This window comes from Dromaius novaehollandiae, chromosome 30 (genome assembly GCF_036370855.1).
Source record: "Dromaius novaehollandiae isolate bDroNov1 chromosome 30, bDroNov1.hap1, whole genome shotgun sequence".
Classification (NCBI taxonomy): domain Eukaryota; kingdom Metazoa; phylum Chordata; class Aves; order Casuariiformes; family Dromaiidae; genus Dromaius; species Dromaius novaehollandiae.
In genome coordinates this window covers 2471207-2486755 of record NC_088128.1, presented here as the reverse complement: position 1 = coordinate 2486755, position 15549 = coordinate 2471207, and the positions used below count along the sequence as shown (strand labels likewise).

The 15549-nt window shown below is 51.9% G+C and overlaps 2 protein-coding genes across 2 annotated transcripts; one reads left to right on the top strand and one right to left on the bottom strand.

Moving 5' to 3' along the window:
• Nucleotides 1-1094: 1094 nt before the first annotated feature.
• Nucleotides 1095-1673, top strand: LOC135324039 (olfactory receptor 14A16-like; the record flags this gene model as incomplete). Its single annotated transcript, XM_064499470.1, has 1 exon — nucleotides 1095-1673. A coding segment is annotated over one exon (579 nt), but the record flags the coding sequence as incomplete, so codon positions are not given.
• A 7961-nt stretch (nucleotides 1674-9634) lies between these two features.
• On the bottom strand, nucleotides 9635-10591 carry LOC135324038 (olfactory receptor 6P1-like). The gene has a single exon (XM_064499469.1). The coding sequence runs from the start codon at nucleotides 10589-10591 to the stop codon at nucleotides 9635-9637; it is 957 nt and encodes a 318-aa protein (XP_064355539.1).
• Between the last annotated feature and the right edge of the window lie 4958 nt (nucleotides 10592-15549).

Below are 15549 nucleotides of genomic sequence, written 5' to 3'. Positions count from 1 at the left end.
TAGAAGGGGAGCGTGGAGAGCTCCCTCAGGTGCCTGGAGAAAGGGTGAGACAGTTGGAGACCTGTACTTTGAAACTGGACTCCTCTGCCCTCATCTGGGGCTGGTTTCTTTTTAGGGTAACATCATCCTTCACTCAAACAGGTGCGAGCACAGGACTGCTGGAAACAAGGCTAATAGACAAGATGTCCTCACTCTACAGTACATGACATTGAATCCAATCTTCTCAGGACTCACAGTAGAAATGCTGAGAATTTCTGCCTTTAAGGAATACTCCCCAGGGGTGACAAGGACATCTCAAAGAAAATAAATGCTATTTAAAAATCCCTAAAACTCTGTTCCTCAAACCTCCTTCTTTAAAACTTGGAGTGAAGATGCTGAAAAGCCTTTCCGCGTGACGGGTGGATTTCACCTGACAGGAACTGTGAATATCAGGGATAGTCAAACCCATTAACCCATTCCCACTACTGCACAGCAGGACTGACTCCTCTGGAGTCCACAGGCAGATGTCCCAGCTCCTCACAGCAGCAAAATCAGCCAGTGCAAAGTGGAGCTCAAGCAAGGGAGCTGCACACAGATCCTCTAGGTAAAGAGAGCGACAATGTGGGGGATGGTATGAGAACGGAAATATTTGGGGGCTTTTTTGCTTGAAAAGTCTCTCAATGTCTCAGTGTCTTTTCTTCTTTGGACAGTCCCCCATGCCTGGAGAGAGCAAAATGTCCAACAGCAGCTCCTGCAATGAGTTCCTCCTCCTGGCATTTGCAGACACACAGGAGCTGCAGCTCTTGCACTTCTCACTCTTCCTGGGCATCTACCTGGCTGCCCTCCTGGGCAACGGCCTCATCATCACAGCCGTAGCCTGCGACCACCACCTCCACACCCCCATGTACTTCTTCCTCCTCAACCTCTCCCTCCTCGACCTTGGCACCATCTCCACCACTGTCCCCAAATCCATGGCCAATTCCCTGTGGGACACCAGGGCCATTTCCTACGCAGGATGTGCTGCTCAAGTCTTCCTGTTTGTCTTCTCATTAACAGGAGAGTTTTCTCTCCTCACTGTCATGGCCTATGACCGCTTCATTGCCATCTGCAGACCCCTGCACTACGGGACCCTCATGGGCAGCAGAGCCTGTGTCCAAATGGCAGCAGGTGCCTGGGCCAGTGGTTTTCTCAATGCTCTCCTGCAGACTGCTAATACATTTTCAACACCACTCTGTCAGGGCAACACAGTGGACCAGTTCTTCTGTGAAATCCCCCAGATCCTCAAGCTCTCCTGCTCAGACTCCTACCTCAGGGAAGTTGGGGTTCTTGTGGTTAGTGGTTGTTTAGTCTTTGTGTGTTTCATTTTCATTGTGCTGTCCTACGTGCAGATCTTCACTGCTGTGCTGAGGATCCCCTCTGAGCAGGGCCGGCACAAAGCCTTTTCCATGTGCCTCCCGCACCTGGCTGTGGTCTCCCTGTTTGTCAGCACCTCATTTTGTGCCTACCTGAAACCCCCCTCCATCTCCTCCCCAGCTCTGGATCTGGTGGTGGCTGTTCTGTACTCGGTGGTGCCTCCAGCAGTGAACCCCCTCATCTACAGCATGAGGAACAAGGAGCTCAAGGACGCACTGAGGAAAATGATTTCATGGATACTTTTCAGCAGTGGTAACATTGCCATTGCTCTCCACAAATGACTCCCCCTGTGTCCTATACCAAGACTGAGCATTGTTTGTTCATTTTATTTTTATTATGACTATTGTTACTATTATTAGTAACATTTGTAATCCTGTTGCTACACAAATGCTTGGATTCATTCCACTTTTAATGACACTGCTCTGTCTCACCTGTTGCCCACATAACATTGTGTTCAACACTGGGTCAGAGCTGACTCCCTCACAGTATCTCTGAAATAAAGCAGGTTCTTCCTGGTGCAGTGCTTGAAGGCTGGCTCTTCTTCCAAAAGTGGTGTCAAGAGTAGGCCTTAGGAATTGCACCCAAAAATGGTGTGCTGTGCAGGGTTCTCCATGGGTTCAGGAGCAAAAAGCTCATAATCTGTAACTATCTCTTAGAGACCAAGGGCTGGATTTAGGACTCACCCATCAGTGTCCAGTGACAGTGGAGGGGATGAATGGTCACAGATTTACATACCCAGAGCCATGCCACATGTTAAAGCACAGTGTCAGATGCCTGTCCTTCTGGAGGGGGAATCTGGAGGTGCCAGGAGAGCACAGGGGATCTGCTGGGACAGCGGGTTCTTTGGGTGGGCAGTGAGGGGAGCCTCACAAAGGGAGATGTCCTCCAAGGTGGAGTCACCTAAAGGTAAAGTGCTAAACCCAGGCATCTGTGGGCAAAGGAGGACTCTGCAATCCCAGGAGAGGAAGTGAGGAGCCAGCTGGCACAGGAAAGGAAGACTGGAGACCCTCTGTGAAATACCAGGGACAGGATCTAGAGGCACACCTGGACACAACTAGCACCCTTGGAAATGCTCCATAGTCCCTCCAAGCACCTGCCACATCTGCAGTCCCCTGGAGAGGATTAGAAGCCATGATCCTCGTTTGGTTGGGTCTGATTCCCACCCTGACCAGCATGGCCAGTGCAGAGTCACCCTGTGGACCTGTGGCCTCGCAGCCCGCTTGCTTTGCAGAGCAGCACCATCAGCTCGGGGTCCTGTGGGAGAACAGGAGAGGGCTGTGGGAATGGCCAGCGAGATCAGAGGAGGAGTTGGGAGAGGTGAGAAGGAAGTGGAACTGGGCTTGGCAGTGTCTTGGAGAGAAAAATGGCAACTTTTAATCCAAGAAAAAAAAGGTTCAGAGTGTGGGTACACTAAAGCGAGCTCTCATTGCAGAGGCAGAAGTCCTTGCTGTCCTGGCCTCCACATGGCCTGGGAAGTGACTGAAGAAGGACTAATTCTCCCCACCCGCCCAGCTCATCCTGCCATCATCTCTCCTGATGGGTGGCACCAAAAGGAAGGCTGGGACTCTTTGTCAGAGCTTGTGTTGAAGGAAGCAGGACCCAGGAGCCATATCAGTTTGCTGCTGTCCCTCAGGCCCTGTCCCCAGCACATGTCCTTGAGACAATCTCCCCCACCCTGCATGCTGGCCATTACCCAAAAGTCATCCCCAGACAAGGCTCCATGCCCATCTGGAGGACTGGGCATCCAGCTGTGAGCCTGGGAGGACAAGCCCTCTTCTGGATCCTCTGCAGGGCTGGCAGGGAGCATGCAGAGGAGGCCCTGAGGCCGTCTACTGGGCCTGTAGACCATCCTTCTCCCATGGGAGCCCTCAAGCAGGGTGCCTCAGTGCAAAGATGCAGCCCAGCTTGCTGTTGTATGAACAGAGAGGAGAAGCTGTCCCAGAAAACTCCTCACCCACCCAGTCCCTGGTACCAGCTGTCTCCAGCACTGGCCATTCCCTGTGGTCCTGCTGAGGGGTGATCTTTGACTATGACCAGCTCCATCTGCCTGCTGGGCTCAGCACCTGTATGGGGGGAATGGCTGCCTCGCCTGGCCTCTCTCCCTGGACCCGGAATCCAGCAGTCCCCAGAGCATGGCCTTCTGCTAACCCCAGGGGATGGGACAGGATGAGGGCTGGGCAGGGGCTTGGGACTGGTGGGAGGCTGCTGGGCAGGAGGGCCATGGTGGCCTGGGCACTGAGGGCTGTCATGAGGACCATGCTGGGGAGATGTTTCCCTACTCCTGAATGTACTTGGTCCTGTGCAGTGCCTGCACAGTGGGGCAGTGGGGCTGTGGGGCCATGCGCAGGGCAGCAGGGCTGGGCCAGTGCAGGAATGAGGCGCAGATGGGAGCCACAACACTCCAGGACACCCCTAACGGTCGTGGAGGGGACTTGCTGCTGCTAGCAGGGTTGGGGGTCTCTCAGGGGCTACAGCCACCAACACTGTCCACCAGTACTCCCAGACCCAGCACAGGTGGTCAGTGCCCAGCACTACAGTGCTCAGTGCCCCCCGTCCTGTGCCACCATCCTCTCTCAGGAGCACCGCCGAGTGTGTCACTCCCTTCCCAGGTGTGGAGAGCAGCTGCTGGAGGTCTTCTCTTCTCACTCCTGCTGGTCCTGGCTCTGCCCTGGTGTCAACCCACAGGCTCTGCCCTGGGTCACGTCATGTCTCCATACACTCTCCTCTGAGACCACATAGGGACCTGCAGCACATAGCTCTGCTTGGAGCTGGCCACCACAGCCCACCTGCACAGTCCCAGGAGATCCCAGCAAGGCTGTGCTTGGAGGGGAAGCTGTGATTGTCCTTGGTCAAAGCAGATGGGATGGTCTGGCTGGGGCCAAGGGGAGCAAAGGACAAGAGACAACAAGGAGAAGATTCAGTAAAGCAGATTTCAAAAGAGTTTAACCAAAAAAAAAGAAATAACCATGATAGCTGAGCAGCACTGGGACAGGGGCCCGGAGATTTTTAAAAATTCTCCTCGAGAAAGCAGTTACCAACCTGATTGAACTATAAAGTTAGCCCAGCTCAGAGAAGATCATGGTCCTGGAGATCTCCAGCAGTCTCTCCCAACCCAAAGCCTCCAGGAGGAAGGGGCTGGAAGGAGGAGTCCTGGGCAGGGCACACTGCTGTGGGGTTGAGGCCTTGCTGGCATTTCTACTGCCTGGTCAAGCCCATCCTCAGAGTCACACAGTGAGTGAGTTCATCCTCAAAAGGAGTCTCTGCTCCACTGGCAACAGGAATCAAACCAGTGCAGGGAGACTACAGAAGAGTTCTCAGGAACACGCCAGGCATTCAGCCCCTTCAGCTGCTGAGGTGTCCCCAGACTGGTGCTTTGCATGCTGGGTCTTGTGGGCTGAGAAATCTTTAGAGCCAAAGCAGATGAGAGTCCCACCTCCTGGGCTCACAGGTCACAGGGCATGAGCAGGGCTGTACCGACTGCAGGGAGGGAATCACTGCCCGAGGCATGAGCAGATCCCCCTCTGCCCTCCCCTCTCTCTTCACACCCCGGAACAGAAATTGTGTTTCCCATGTTGGCCCTCCCTGCCAGGCTGTATTCCCAGCCAGAGAGGACACAGGCTTCATGCTGGGGAAATGTAGGAGAGCCCAGTCTCATGTAGAGGAGCGGGGTCCCACCACACCTGCTGAGTGGCCAGGGCTGCAGGCTGCAGACCCCACGCTGTTCCCCACAGACCTCCTGCCTGGGGCTGGAGGGTGCCCAGCAGCAAGGCAGGCATGCCTCGGGGTCTGGTGCCATGGGGGTGATGGCCTTTGGAGCAGCCTCTGTCTGTAAGGGGCTCAGGAGCTTCTCCACCTCCATGTTAGTGGCAAAGTTCGTGTCCCAGCTTCTTCCCTCTGGAAAGCTGAGGATTTAATTCTCTGGAGAAAGCAAAAAAGGAAACCCTTTTGTCCAGGGGACTTCTACTGCCTCCTCAACCTTCTCCTGCCTACTTCTGCTGTATCACCCCAAAATCCTTTGGCAGGAGCATCTTTTGGTTCCTGACCCTATATCTGACCCTGCTGTGAGCAGCAGGTTGCACTAGAGGCCTCCTGTGGCCCCTTCAACATGAATTATCCTAAAAGCCTGTGACCTCAGGCCCCATTTCAAGCACAGAGCAATGGGACAGGAGTCATTTGTGCTTTATGTGACCATCTAAAAGAAGGCAGGTGAACAGCTCCTCCTCCCCGTTGACTGTAAGGGCAGCCTGGGAGGCACTGCCACAGGCATATCTGCATTACCCTGGAAATTCTTTGCATCCACCTTTAACCACATAAAAGTCCTGAATCCCCTCAGTGGTGGGGGAAGAAATGCAGGCTTTTCTGCACTGTGAGTTCTCTAGCTCTGTAGCTGCACCTCTAAGTCGATGGTGCCATCTTCCCCTTTCTTTCTTTCTTCCCTGAAGCTCAGCCTGGATGGGGATGCGAATGTGGAGGCTGGCTGTTGCTGCAGTGACCGTGGAATGGTGGAGAGGTAAGAGGAATAACAGAGTCCTCGCCCTGGACTGCAGCAGAGAGGATTCCATCTTGTTCAGGAGGATCCTTGTCAGGATCCCAGGGGTGACTGCCCTGGAGGGCAGAGGAGCCATGGAGCCCTCTTGGATCTTCAGGGACAATGTTCTCAAAGCAAAGGAACACAGGAAAGTCTGCAGGAAAGTCCAGCAGGGCCTGGTCTGAAGCTGGCATGGATAAGCAGGGATTTTGCGATTTAGGACTTGAAAAGGCAAAAGGAAGTGCACAGAAGGTTGGAAGGGGAATGGGGAAGGGGATGGAGTTAGGCAAGCCAAAGCTCAGTTGCAGCTGGAGCTAGCAAGAGATGGAGAGGACAACCAGAAGGGCTTCCTGTGGCGGACAGGTGAGTGAACTTTTGCCTTAAACATTTCTTGGTACATAAGACGCGAGCCTTGCTGCGCACATTGCAGATTTTGCAGGAGACCACAACCCTGAGCAAGCCATCTGTTTCCATCTGTTTCTGGTGGAAACAGGACTGAGCTGCTGCGACCCCCAAAATGGTCTCCCTGCGACCACGCGGGACACACCGAGCCTGTGCCGAACCAGACCACCCCTCATCACACCCACCATGCATATGCATGAAGTTTCTTGAAACTGGGCAGAGACTATGGGATTTGGACTGTATAAAAAGGATGTTAAGGAAATTATTAAACTGAAGCTGTCTAGACATAGCTGCTTAGCACAATTTCTGTAAAACTTACTTAGCATGAGTAGCTACATTTGCTGAAGCCTTAGGTCGCACTCAGAGAACATAAGGAACTTTCACCTTGTTCAGTAAGAAAGGGCCCCAGAGCAGTTTCAGGCTGGAAAGTCAAGGGAGGTACAAGCAGCTTGTGTTCCTGTGCTTCACACTCCGAAAGGGAGGATGTCATGACTTTGAAATAAGGCCTGTGCAGGGCATCAGGACCTTGAGGGACAAAGCCTCCCCTCACTGCTGGGGCAGTGTTAATTGTTGTGGTTTGGAGTTACCACCTCCTCGTCAGGACCTTGAGACACAACAGCGGGACCCAACAAGGAATGAAGGTACATCCGTCAGCAGAAACTGCAACAGTAAAGATAAGGAAAGAAACAGCCTGGCTGGGGACAACAATGAGACCCAATAAGGAGCAGGAGACCCCAGACCTAAAAATTACTATTGGTCTGAACTACCGCGTAAGGGGTGGGAAACTTAATTTGAAAAAGTTATAGTTGCTCAGGGATTTCTTTGTTCTAGGTCCCTCTTTGGAGGCACCCAGCTCGAGCTGTAATTACTGCACACGTCATTAAAATTTAATTATTTAATTTGCTTTGATTTGGCTTTGAACTTTTCTGCGGGAACCTAGGGTCGGACCCTGTTATGGTGGCTGGCAAGCCTAATTTCCGTAACAACAGCAGTGACCTCACTACCCACATCTGGGTCATGTGGCTATTGTCACCTGCGGCTTCCTCTGCCCTCCCCCAAAGCTGAGCCAGCTCCTGAATGGCCTCCCTGATTCACGCTGTAGCCTCACAACTCTCATAGTGCAGCAAAACACCCCTTAGGTACTGTTTACTCCTCCAAGAGAAGATTAGCTTCTGCCTCTGTAGTCCCTACACCTGTGAAACTCAGGCATGGGAGAAAGGCCTGCAAGTGATTATAGGCAACATTTTCAAACAGGACATTGCATGGGAGCCGTGACTGGGAAACAAAAAAACAGCAGGGTCTCTGTGTCCATCAGAGGGAGAAGCTTTCCCTCAACTCAGAAGTCCAGTTCCTTCCCCAGTGATGAAGAGACCCAGCAAATCCTCTACACAGGACTCTGGCAAGGGCATCTGAGTTGGTGAAACCAGATGAGCCAGAAGATAGCAGCTCTGCATCCTGACCTATGAGTGTCACAGAGCTGCAGACAAGAGCGGGCCTTATGGATAGCACAGCTCTAAGCACAGCAGGATGTGCTCGTGCGTCCCACCAGTTGGCAACCAGCTAGGGTATCTGCGGCCTGAGGCACCACACTGCAGAGCTGTGTGGGAATGGAGTGATAAGAAAGGAGCTGACACTGCAGAAACTCTCAACGTTGGCAGAACTATGTGAGAACTTAGTAATAAGAAATAGAAACAAAAATCGTAAGGGAACAATGGAACCTGATTGGATAAAAAGATAAATTTGTCTTGTAGTTTGTTTAAACTGCCACTTTCAGGGAGAACAACGGAGGGAACTATAAATGGATAATGCCATCCCACATGGTGTGGACCTTGCTCCAGACAGCTGGACTCATCCCAGGACCCCAACCGCTGAGAAGGGGACACCTGCACCCTGATTCTTCTGTGACTGAGGGGGGCATCGAGGGATCGCAATCTGTAAGACAGCAAGTTAGTTGTGAACCCGAAGTGCACGTAGAGTAATATTTAGTGACTGCCTATAGCAAATTAGGCTGAGAAATTAATCTAAGAGTGAGTAATAAATGCTTATTGCTTGCAGCTGTGCTACATCTGGATTCCTTGTTCTTTTTACAGTCCCCCTTAAGTTAGTGAACATTCAAAAGCATCTTTGGGGTAATGCCACAGCCAGGTGTTGAACAGACCCCTCTCTCCGGCTAACACTGCGTTGCCCTTTGTGCATGTGCTGCAAAGCCCTCTGGCCCAGACCAGGAACCACCCCCAAACATGTTGAGCATGGCAAAACTCCCCTTCAATAAAACATTGCCCCCCTCCCTGGACCCTTCACAACCATCCCCCATTGCCTCTCCCAAATCCAAAGCCCTTAGGCCAGCACATCACCCCTTCTCTCACCATGCCTACCACCCCAGTCCTTAAGTCCTGGTTCCTTCCCATGAAGTCCTGAACAGAAGCAGTTCTCACTGAAGAAATCAATACAGCAGGAGTAAAAGTCATTCATTTCCTCCCAGTGCCCAGGCTGTGGGGGTGAATTGGAGACATTTTATTGGGGACAAATAGAGACAATAATAAAAGGAGAGGGATATGAGAATTTCTGTATCAAATACTATGTAAATTGAAATTGCTGCTGAAGAGTGTCAGCACTGTTTCAGAGGAGCTGACATTATCAGACTGACTTTCACAGATCTCCTCTGCAAGAATCCACAGAGAACAGGAGGGTTGGGATTCCTGTTCTGCAGTGCAGATGTGTACACAGGAGAGGCTCAATTCATTGACCATTCATCGATCTCTTTATGAAGGTGTTCAGATGTACCCAAGAAATCCAGTGAAGCCCATTCTTCAGTTTAGGAAGGCTGCCCAAAGAAACAGCATCTCAGAGCAAGTTTTCTCCGCTCATGGAATGGGTGCACACCTTCAGCAGTGCACATGTTGCCAATGAAGGGATCAGCCCCTTTAGGTTAATATCCCAAGAGCATACACATCTCAAAAGAACAACTCATCAGAAGGGCTTCACTCTTCCAAAGAGCTTCAAGCAAGCTAACGTCTATCCTGGAACCTATCCTGAGCCAGGCAATAGGAGTCGGCAGTCACTGCAGTCTTAAGCATTTCACTTGTGCTCCTCTGCCCTTGGGTGAAATGAATCCTGCAACATCTCCCCAAGCATGTGTGTCTCCTGTGTTGATGCCTCCATCTCAGGGGGTCCCCTGCTCTCCTGTTATGGTCAGTGGATGCAGAGAGGAGCGTTGGGATCACAGCTCATCTTGGTCCAAAGAGTCCTCCTATGAAGAGTGAAAGCCATTGCTCTCTGGAAGTGTCAGTCCGCAGCAGGACTGCACAACTGCTATGAGCTCTGGGTGCAAACCAGGCTTTTCCAGAGTGCTTTCCTCAGGGCCTCCCTGACCTCCCTGTTCCGCAGGCTGTAGATGAGGGGATTGATCAAAGGTGTCAGGATAGTATAGAAAAAGGAGAAGACTTTGTTTAGCTGCCTCAGTGAGGCTGTTCTGGGTATCAGGTAGACAATGATGAGGGTGCCATAGAAAACAGTGAGGACAGTGAGGTGAGAGGAGCAGGTGGAGAAGGCCTTCTGCCTGCCCATGCTGGACGGGATCCTCACGATGGCAGCTATGATGCACATGTAGGAGGCCAGGGTGAACAGGAAGGGGAAGATTATATCCACGAAACACAGGATGAAACTTACTACAGTGACCACCCTCGTGTCACTGCAGGTGAGCTCCAGCAATGGGGTAAGATCACAAAAGAAGTGGTCAATTGCCTTGGGGCCACAGAACCTTAAATGGGATAAGAAAGACGTGACTACTGTACAGCTAAGGAATCCCCCTAGCCAAGATGCTGCTGCCAGCTGTAGAGAGACCTTCCAGGCCATGAGGCTTGCATAGAGCAGGGGCTGGCATATGGCCAAGTACCGATCATAGGACATCATGGCCAGCAGGTAACACTCACTAACAGCAAAAGAGCCAAAGAAATGCACTTGGGCTATACAGCCCTGAGCAGAGATGGTCCTGTCCCCAGTCAGGAAGCTGGCCAGCAGCCGGGGCAGGATAGTGGAACTGTAGCAGGTCTCGAGGGAGGACAGATTGCCCAGGAAGAAGTACATGGGGGTGTGCAGGTGTCGGTCTGCCACCACCAGCACAATGATAAGGATGTTCCCAACTACAGTCAACAAGTAGATCATGAGCAAGAGGAGGAAGAGTGGTGCCTGGAGTGAGGGGACATTCCCCATTCCCAGCAGGAGGAACTCCCATGATGATGTTCCGTTGTCCCTTTCCACTTTCTCCATATGGCGTTGCTTCTCTTCTGCACTTTCCAGGAGAGGGATCTGTGAGAAAGCATATGTATTCTGCATTTATTTTTAAGAAGAGTTGGGAAGAACTCTGCTGACAGCAAAAAATTACACCCACGTTCTTTTGCTCCCTTCACATTCCCTTCATGGTTCCCGTGCACTGTGAAAGGAGAGTAAGGAGTCCTTCCACAATGATGAGGATGTTGCCGACCATGGTCACCAAACAGATGCTGAGTGAGAGAAAGAAGAGTGGTGTCTGAAGTGTGGGGACATTCCCTGTTCCTAGCAGGAGAAACTCCATCACTGATGTCTGATTGTCCCATACCCCTTTCTCCATGCAGGATTGTTTTTCTGCCATTTCCCCAACTACAAAAAAGAAAGAGCATATCTTTCTGTCTATACTTTTGAAAGGATCTGTGAATGACACTCTTCTCTTCACATTGGGTCTGCAGAGAAATGGTTCCTTCCAGATGGCCTCTCTGCTTATCCGAGAAAAGCACCTTCTGACCACAGAGATGAACTGCCTCATGGAGGTGCCTCGTTCTTACTATGCAATAAGACCATAACGTGCATTTGCTCACACTGAGACAGCCTTCTTCCATATGCTCAACCATATTCCCAGTAAGACCCAGTTTAGTTATGAAGAACAGAGATCCTTCTGCTCTCAGGAAAGAGAAAATGCGCCAGAGAAAACAAACATCACGCTCACTGAAAAAGCCCTTTGAAAGCCCTTGTTGTGTGAAACATGCCATGACAGTGACCCTGCTCCCTCCAAAGAGAAGGGTGAACACTGCACAGGGCAGGTGGTCTCATCTCTCCAAAACACTCACTTCAGGAGGAAAGGAATTTCCTCCTCTTTGCCTCAACTCCCCAACAGGCCGGTTACTTCTATTGGCAAATTTGGGTCAGGAGTTACTACCTTATAGGACCAATGGACTTTACCAAGGGGACTGTCTAGGAGGACGCTTAAAACCATACTGTGTTTCACACTGTAGAGGAAAAAGTGACAAAGACGTGGTGAAGAAACTTGAATGAAGCGGGAGACGTGAGAGAGTATTTGTGCAGGGATGAAGGGAAAAGGAGAGGGAGAATCATGCCTGAGTGCATGACTGGGGACAGTCCATGCCTGAGACACACAGCCCTCTGCCTGGTGCCCTTCCTGGGGTTCTCTCAGAAATCGGAAGGGAGAAAATCACGTCCCTGCTATTCCCTTCCTCTCCGTTTAGACCTTTCAGTGAGTCGGAGATGTGCAAGCAGATGCCTGGACTGTCCAGAGAGCTCTTGCGATGGATGAGCTTCCCACACTCTCACCCATCTCTTAGGCTTTCCCCAGAGGTCATAACCATAGACACCAATAAGAGAGGTTTCCAGAATCAGCACAGAATGACTGAGGTCCCCAACCCTCCCCACTGCATGAGTGAGCATCAAATGTGAGAAAGCTGAGGGACGGAGACCAAATCCTATAAGACTGTGAGAAAGGGGAGAGAGGAAAAGCCCTTAACGGTTGGTAAAGGGAAGGACAAAGCATTTCTCGCCCTGAACGGCCTGCTCAGACTCTTCCTCCGTCCCAGCCGAGGTGGGTGAGTGCCCTGGGGCCAGCTCCAGCACAGCAGTAGCCCAGCTGTAAGTCAGCACCCCCAGCCCCTCCCCAGGATCTCTGTTCCGCAGTACCGTGGACTTGGCAGGGTCTAGGGGAAGGAGGGAGTTGCGGGGGAGATGTGCAGGAAAGGACAGGACTGAGACTCTGGTCTCATTCGCAAACTTCTGCTGCGCAAACACCCAGCAGTAAAAGAAACAATACTCTGACTTGCCCTGGGACTTCAAGCACCAACCTGCAGTCCTCAGCCTGCAGTCTTCGGCACAAAAGGGTGACCTCTGTGATGGTGGTGCCTGGAATGAAGACTGGGGGGGTCTCACTGACCATGTCCTTCCCTTCCCTTGTCTCTCTGCTAACTACAACCCAGGGCTCATGCCTTGCTCTGCCCTCAGCATCCTCTGCCTGCAGTGAGCCTCCAGCAGCACCTGAATGTCCTCTGCTCTCTGGACTATCCTGGGGTTAATAGCACTAACGAGTCTCTGAAGGTTAATGCTGCAGCTCATCTCTCCCCAGGGACTGCAGGGAGTGAGCAAAGCATAATGGGCTCTCAAAGGAGACCAAAACCTCTGGACCCTGGAAACTTTGTAAGCTCCTCTGGCAAGGCCTGCCTTTAGGCATAACTCTTGGTCATTCAAACTCTGGCTCATGCCCCTTTGAAAAGGAAACTGAGGCAGAGCAATCAGGACTCCTCCAAACTCATGACATAAAGTCAGGAGAGATCTCATGAATGGGATTTCTCTCATCTTCCTGCAGATGACTGTCTGTTCATTGAGTCGCTTAGGTTTAGAGAGCCCTGATGGCCTGAGCTGGTCCCTCCAGCCTTCCGCAATGGTCCGTGGGGAGGAAGAGGCCAAGCCTCAGGCATTTCCTCCCAGCCATGGATACTTGCCCTAGGGAATGGGGTGAGTCCTCCTTGGGTGCCAGCCTCTGTGCCCTGAGGGTAGAGGCCCCCCAAACCTCTTTCTGAGGCTCAGGGGCCTGATGTGTCAGGCTGAAGGAAGCGGAACTCTTGATATGTCCTCCCAGTCTGGGTCCATCTGCCCTCCCTGCGATGTGCCCAGGGGCTGTATTTGCTCCTTTTGTGGCACCAATGGATGCCACCAGGCACGGTTCCTCTCGGCCCTGTTGGACTCGCATGCCATGAATTGCAAACTTCTCAGCCTCTTCCCTGGCAGAAAAGGCTGGAGAAGATTGCCCACATGTTGTTGTGCTCGGCGATGCTGTCCTTGAAGGCCTGACAGCCTTTCTGAGCAACTCTGCCCTTCAGAGCTCTCTCAAATTGCATCCCACATGGCAGCACCCTCATTAAGCCCAGATCTGCTCACATCCAGCCCCACATCTGGACTTGCTACTCTCCTCTCTCAGGCCCCACAGGATCTGGAGCTCATGGTCACTGCTGCCAGGATGGCCATTGATTATCTGATTCCCAACCAGTTCTTCCTTACTAGTGAACACCAGGTCTAGCTGTGTGTCTCCCCTGATTGGTCCATCCACTATCTCTACCAAGAATTTATGCCAACACCCTCCAGAAATCTCCCTGACTGTTTGAGCCCAACAGGGTTGTCCTTCCAGCAGGTGCCAGGGAGGTTCAGGTTCAGGTCCCCTCCAAGAACCTGGGTCTGTGATCCAGAGACTTCCTCAGATTTTCTGAAGAAGGCTTCATTTTCTTCCTTACCCTATTTTGGTGGTCTCTAACAGACTCCCCCCACCATGTCCCTTCACTGACCTTTCCTCTGATCCTGACCCACAAACTCTCAAGCAGCACCTCATCCATCCCATAGAAGACTTCCTTGCATCCAAGCTGTTCCTTCAACAGAGAGGGCAATCCCTCCTTCCTTGTCCTCCCTGCCTGTCTTTCTTGAAGACTTTGTACCTGTGCATCGCAGCACTCCAGCCATGTGAGCTCTCCCACCACATCTCAGTTACTCCAACGTCACCATTTTGTGGCCACATGCAGAGCTCTAGTGCCTCGAGCTTCTTTCCAAGCTGTGTGCGTTTGTATATATACACTTGTGGCAAGTGTCCTTTTGCCCTGTTTGATCCTTTTATCACATTTATCCCAATGACTTTACGTCAGGATTGCAGAAGACCATGTGACTGTGCCCAGCATCCCTCTGTGGTGCCCCTGGCCAGTGCAGGCAACCTCTCTGGGAGCGGGACTCTTCTCCTGAGGGAGCAGCAAGGGCTGGCAGCTCCACACAAGAAGGTGAGTCAGGAGTGCAGCACGGGACTAAGGCTGGCATGAGCCGTGACCTCCCCAGCAAGGAGCTGGGATGCAGAGCAGCACAGCCGGGCCTGGATCAGGGCCAGAGACAACAGTCAGGTCAGACGCAGTCCAGGGGTCTCTGAACAAGCCCATAGTGATGAGGCAGGACTGAGGCCAGGCCAGGAAGCCCAGTCAGCAGGTCAAGGTCTGGAGCAGGTTCACAGAGACAGGAAACCAGGCGCAGGCAGAGCTGCTGCACAGCTGCAGTGTAGCACAGGCAGGGGCCAGCAATAAAGCCTCAGCTTCAAAGCACTTCCCCAGGGCAAGGAGGGGAAGGCCCTCTAGCTTTCTTCACAACAGCTCTTATCAGCAGAGGAGCTGACCTTGCACTCAGCCAGCTCAACTCTTTAATTTAGCCAGCTGAACTCCTAGTAAGGGGATGTGCTGCAGGCACTGACATATAGGTGACATAGGGACAGCTCACGGCTCTCTCCATGTTGTACGTGCAATCACTGTTGGTGTTGTGTTGATTACTGTTACGTACACTCTTTGTGTTGGGCATGGCTTTCCAGTGGTTTTAGTGGGCTCTGTGTAGAGCAGCACTAGGTAACAGCGATCAGAAACTTTGCAACCCATGTGGCAAATGTACTGCACATGGTGCAAAAGTCAAAGTTTCTTGACTCAAGTCCTTCTTGCTGGGCCCCACGAACGGTTGGTTTTCTGCAAATGCTCCCTGGCTCCCCCTTCATGTGGCTGCACAGCAAGGGCCTTTCTGGGCTTCACCTCTGCAGGGAAATTGCTGCTTTAGTATTCTCCAAAGTGATGCCTTAGATCTTGTGTGTGTTGCATGCTTGCAGTAGTTTGAATGGGCAAAGGCATTTGTGTCTTATGACAACCTTGATACAACAAAGAGCAAAGCTGCTGGATGTGGCTCTTCCAAATGCACAGCTAGAAATCACGTCTGTGGCATGAAAGGCTCGGTGGGCACTAATTGCTCAGAGACAGAAGTGAGGTGACTCCTGAAACCAGCTGGCTCACTGGAAGAATCTGGTTTCCAGAGAAAGTCGCTTGATTACTGGGGTCTTGTTGATGGGGCTGTACCCACAAGTTCAACCCACTTAGCTTTGCAGTGGCTGCTCTGATGGCTGTGTG

Coding starts and splice junctions, on each gene's coding strand:
- LOC135324038 (XM_064499469.1), bottom strand. CDS start 10,591: ATGGAGAAAGTGGAAAGGGACAACGGAACATCATCATGGGAGTTCCTC.